This window comes from Artemia franciscana, unplaced genomic scaffold, assembly GCF_032884065.1.
Source record: "Artemia franciscana unplaced genomic scaffold, ASM3288406v1 Scaffold_867, whole genome shotgun sequence".
NCBI lineage: Eukaryota > Metazoa > Arthropoda > Branchiopoda > Anostraca > Artemiidae > Artemia > Artemia franciscana.
The window spans coordinates 274722-280814 of NW_027068640.1; the positions used below are offsets into that span (position 1 = coordinate 274722).

Sequence of the window (6093 nt, forward strand, 5' to 3'; positions counted from 1 at the left end):
TGAACGACAATCAGCTGTTGTTGGTTCTAATGTTCCGTTTCCATGACTTTATCGGATACAAAAATACCAAAAAAGTTTTTTTTCCATGTAGGTCACAGAAATAGGTTATTAATTGGTTTTTGTGTTCGAAACAACAATTAGGAATCAACATGAACCTATAGAGAATATTAACTAATACCATAGAAACTCCTTAACAAAAGCCCCACGAGTTAAAGTTTTCGACCCAATTCTTGAAGCAGCATACTTAACCAATTTACAGAAACAGCATATTCGCGAGTGGCAAGTTACTCGCCAAAAAGTTGGCTAAAGTTCTCCAAGTAAAGGTCATCTTTTAAGTCCTATAAAGAATGCAAAAATTAAGTACACAGTTTAGTATCTAGATGTCATGGACGCAAGTCTTCAATCCCAAGCCACGTTCCATTTAAAAAAAAAGAGCATTGCTAAGATCCAACAACAGGAGGACTGTTAAACGTAAATAAACGAAGGCAGTATTTTTTTTTTCTTGAGGAAACAACTATTTTTCTTCAAAATATCCCAGGTTCTCACAAGAGCAAATTTCGCTCGTTGCCAAAATTTAAATGCCAATTTCAGCTGCTTTTTCAAGTAATTTTCATTTGGAAAAATTCAACCTATATGAGATAACTGAGCGATTTTTTCAGAAATTTTATAAACACAACAGCAAAAATGATGAAAGACCCAACTAGTACTAAAAATAATTTGCGAAAAAAGGCACCCAAAAATTTTGTTTTGCTTATGAAGGCATGGAAGTAAAACCACAAGGTTCAATTTTGAATATTTTGCCAGTAAATGTTTGGCGCCTTGAAAATCTTGCACAAACAAAACATCAACTAAAATATCCCACAATTGCACAGTGTAAACCAAGGATTACATATTTTATACAAGTCAGGACATCGGTTAGATGTTTTTTTTCGGGAGGGGTCTACTCATACTGGACATAAAAGTCCTTTTATAGTCACCGCAAAATAAAAAATAAAAAGCTTACATTATATTCTAAAACCTTGTGAGGCATTAAAACAGCAACAGATTTAAGGAAAAAATTTATTTCAAAATCTTTCCAACATTCTCCCAGCCATATTTCTCAGGCTACCATACACCTTAGATGGCGGACTACCTAAAATCAAATTACAAATTGCTCGTTTTGCAACTTGAATATTTTGATACGATCCCAAAATGTGTATTTTCGTATTTGCCAACACAATACGCGTTTTGGTCACATTTTCGATTGTAAACTTAGTCCTACCGCCTTTACCAGCAAGTCGTCCAACAGCTCTAGCCATGTGATCACCCTTTAAAGAGCTTTTCACATCACTAATCTCAAACGAATCAATAAATAGATCATCGAGTCGTATGAGGGCCAAAGCATCTTCTACATCAAAGCCATAGACAAAAGCACGCACAAAATCAGTCGCCTTTTGTAAATTATTTACATCACTATTTTTTCCATTTCGGATTTCCACTTGTCTTGCTTTGAGATTGAACCTGATTTGCAAATGGAGGTGTTCAACAACGGGTGTGAAAATTTTCATCCAATTATCCTTGAGGGGTGTGTATCGGTTAGATGGCACTGGGATTTTTCGGATTTCAGTTCCATCAGCCTGCTTTTCTTTTTTAGCAGGTGGAAACGCTGGACGAATTGGTTCCTGTATTACAGTTTGCTGTTCGTCCTCTACTTCCATAGTATCTGCTTTCTTATTGGTAGCAATTTTAGCGGAACCAGATATGCTTTCTGTCATGCTTCAAGCGAAATACTAAAAAGTAAAATAAATATTTATATGAATGAATGAATGGAATTTATTTGGCATTTTTAACAAGATTACAAACGAAATAATAATAAATGTGAAGAAAGAAAAAAAAAAAACATTATAAGATGCAAGCAATATACAAAACAACAACAAGGAAGATCTTCTAGGGAATCAACTAAAATAAACAGGTAAATTACATTTTACAAAAAAAAACATAAATTACACTTAAGTAAGACATTATACAAAAAAGTACACTTTAAGAATATTTTGAGGTTACTCTTAAATTTCTGACCCAAGGTTGGAGATTAAGAAAGTATTTATAACACTTATAATAATAAAAACGAAGAGCTCTTTTATTCTCTTCCGACAGGATTGGCTAAATGGGGGATAATGAGAAAATATGTGGGATAACAAAAACAAAAACTCTATAAAGGCGAACAAGTAAGAAGAGGGTTAAAGGGAAATTTACTGTCAGCAATGATTCCTTATGTACGGCCGACATTTTCAGTAAAAAATTGAACAGGAGAGAAACGAGTCGATTGAAGGTTTAACGCAATCGGAAAACCAAGATACGTAACAGTACTAGAAACGATAAAAACTTGATAACAACGTGCGCAACCAATATAAGCTTTTCACCCTGTTCATCACAATAAATCAATTGATGTGCGAGGAGACAATATATATTGTCTACTTAGGCCTACTTTAAATCCAAATTGACTACCAGTAGTGAAACAAAAACTGTTTACATTATCCTAGGCAGCGCAAAAGCGCTGTCTAAGCAAAGAGCAACGTGGGCACAATGTATTATTTTTCTAGACATGGGCACTTCGTATAGAAATCGTCGTAGAAACTTCAAAAGGGGCTCATTCGATTGGAAATTGAAAGGGTTAGCACTCTTTTTAATAGTCAAAAGTGATTTTAGGGCAACTAGTCCCCCCACGCATGGGCAACCCCGATGCCTTCTATAGACCAGAACAGAATTTGCACTTAACTAAAAGCAAAATACATTCTAAATTTTTCCACTTTTTTACTTTAATAAATGAAAGAAATCAAGACTTTAAGGAATAAATAGCAGTATATGCATATTAAACTGAAAATCCACGGTCATTTTTTTCAATAAAGAGGAAATTGTGTTCTGGTCTTGAGAAGGCATGGGGGTTTTCAGCCCTATTCATGTTAGCTTGTGCTTGTTTTGAGTTTGACTTGGTTATTTATTGTGATTTCTGTTCATTTTAGGTTTCATTTATTTATTGATGCTGATTTGTGGTAGTTTTACGCTTGGAATATAATTGCAATTTATTTATGCTCATTTTTGGCTTAATGGAGCTCTTTACTTTTCTTTGAAAAACTTGTTTCGTTGAGAAACCTTTTTAAATTCATTAATCCTAAGCAGCTTTATAAATTCATAAAATACTGGGTTCACAGTAATAGGACAGTATGAGGTACATAGTTCCGACTCTTCACCCTTTCTTAGAACTGGAACAACTATACCTGTTGAAAAAAGTCAGGCAATGATCCAGAGCAAGAAATTAAGTGATAAAGCGCAGCAAGGTGTTAAGTGACCCTAGCACCACCATAAACAGATGCATGCTGCAGACTTCATCAACATCTCTTGAATATTTTTTCCTTAGCTTTCTTATAGCATTGTTACCATTGACAACGACAATAAGAAACCAACAAATGGTTTGAACCCTGGAGTGCACCATGGAGCTGTGATTCATACTGTATTTGAAGTGATTGGTCTGGTGGTGAAGACTCAGATTTATAATAGGAGATCCACTCGGTCTAATCTGGGACTTTAGGACCGGAATGGTCATGGGCTTTCTTATCTTTTATCAACTTTCACTCCAAATTGGGATTAAAACAGACAAAGTCACTATTTTGATCAACTATGTTAATACTATTGCCAAAATGACATTTAGTATACAAATGGACTTCATTCACAGGACCAATACATGACTTTTCACACTCTTTTCACAAGGGGTACCAGAACCCAGAGGCATTCCGAGAAGCCAACTAACTCATTGTTTTCAGATCAGCCAGGGACTTCAGATCCAATGTGAACATTTCTGACTGGAACATCCCATTTAAGCAAAATTCGTCGTGTAAATGGGCTCACTTGTAAAGACATTCAGCAGAACCTGCTTCTGTCATACAGGTAATGATTGGGTTTCTAGTACTAACTGAAATAGCACTTTATCTTGTTGAGCATATCATCACAGACTAACCAAAACAAACAAATATCTTTATTTCTCACTCAAACCTATAGAACTGCTTTTTTCCCCTCACCATGGGGCTAGGATACAACCGCAAAACTGGAATGCATTGATGAATTGGGAATGGTCAGATATGTTAACTTCAGTCATTACTTTAATGATTGCTTCAGCAGTAGTTTGTGAAGGAATCAGGAAAAAGTTCAGACAAGATTTTGACTCTGAGTTGTGAATGTACGTGAAGTTGATATTATTTTCTGCATACTCCAGGCATTGCACGAAAACAAAAGTCACTGAGTATGAGGGCTAGATTCATTGTTGAGATTATACTTGAGATCCTTACATAGAATTATTCTGGATCAAGAACTGAAAGCACCAGAGATAGATTTAGCAAGTTTGCGACATGGCAAGAAGAATTTCCTATCAGCCTTTTCATCTTTGGAATCAGTTGGCTAGTATACAAATTATACATTTGTGCAATTAATTTTCTAGGCAACGTAAATATCCATTGAAGCATAAGTTCGAGGCATGAGATCAGCCCTTACTAAGACAGCTACACCCCAAGATGGCCAGCTTCTTCTACTACTAATCACTAGAGATGCAAAAAGTTATTCTAACCATTAAGCTCAAGTGAACCAAGCCCCTCTTTTGAAAGAAAATGATCTTGTAAGCATATACTATCACAACTATGCGAGAACTTTTTTCTTCTAAAAGAAATCGCTTTACTAGAACACTACCATATACATATATATATATATATATATATATATATATATATATATAAATAAGTTGTCTGTGTGTGTGTGTCGAGTGACGTCATGTTTGTGTGTCGACTGACGTCATGTTTGTTGATTGACGAAATTACACACCGGGACATCGGGACACAAATGACGACCGGGACACCGGGACATCTTATATATATAAAAACTAGCTGTTGGGGTGGCGCTGGATAATTAACCGCTTCATTTGGTTCCAAAATACAAATTAACTGCGTAAAACTTCCGAATATACAACATTCTTCGCTGTCCAATTGTCGCTGCATATAAATAGATTGTCAGGTTTACCGACCCTCGAACATGCAACGTACAATTGTCCATGGGAAAAACAATCAGTATTAAGATCTATACCACATTTTTCTAATGATTGACCTTGAGCTTTGTTAATGGTGATTGCAAATGCTAATCGAATTGGGAATTGCAATCTTTTAAATTGAAAAGGCAGATCCGTTGGAATCATGGGAATGCGAGGAATAAGAACAGCCTCACCCTCAAAAGGCCCTGTCAAGATTGTGGCCTCTATTAGGTTTTCCATTGTTTTTTTTACGGCAAGTCGAGTGCCATTGCAAAGCTTTGGTGGGTTTATATTTCTTAAAAGTATTATTGGTACGCCTATTTTTAGTTGTAGCACGTGTGGTGGAAACCCTGAAAGATCTATGGAATTTAAAAATTCAGATGGATAATTAACCGCTTCATTTGGTTCCAAAACTGTGTCGACTGACTTGTAAAGGACTGCCTGGTCTCGAATCTTGGTCAAAACAATATTGTTGATTTCGTGGACGTCTATATTTTTGGGTGCGAGAATCGCTCTTTCACTTAGCCATTTATTATTTTTATAATTTTTTAGAATATTCGGAAATACTTTTTCAATCAATTCATTTTTGGACGTCAATAAATTACAGAAATCAGCATGTAGTTGTATACGTCCTGAAATTGAGTCTACTGGGAGCTTTCCGTTTCCCATTGCCAGCAATTGATCTGAAAATGTTTGACCAGAGTCATCGTTTTGCAATCGGACACGCATATTTGTAGTTAATTTTAATGTTTTTACGTGTGCCCATAAATTAGAATTTTTCAGGCAAGCATTCATTTCGTCTGCAGGAGTTGATCTAGGTATTATAGGTAATGTTTGCCTGAAATCTCCCGCAAGCAATATTAATGTGCTGCCAAAGGGTTTCGACTTCCCTCGCAAATCTTTCAAGCATTGATCCAGAGCCTCGAGCGATTTTTTGTGTGCCATTGTGCACTCATCCCAAATAATAAGTTTGCATTGCTGCAATACTTTACCCATCCCAGATGATTTGGAAATATTGCACGTGGGAGTTTCTGTAGAATGCAAGT

General features: G+C 35.8%; 1 protein-coding gene across 1 annotated transcript; it reads right to left on the minus strand.

Annotated features, from left to right (window-relative positions):
• Positions 1–1045: 1045 nt before the first annotated feature.
• Positions 1046–1794, minus strand: LOC136043723 (RNA-binding protein pno1-like). The gene has a single exon (XM_065728633.1). The coding sequence runs from the start codon at positions 1752–1754 to the stop codon at positions 1065–1067; it is 690 nt and encodes a 229-aa protein (XP_065584705.1). The 5' UTR covers positions 1755–1794; the 3' UTR covers positions 1046–1064.
• Between the last annotated feature and the right edge of the window lie 4299 nt (positions 1795–6093).

What these genes read in the sequence shown, in the direction of transcription:
- LOC136043723 (XM_065728633.1), bottom strand. Translation starts at nt 1,754, where the DNA reads ATGACAGAAAGCATATCTGGTTCCGCTAAAATTGCTACCAATAAGAAA.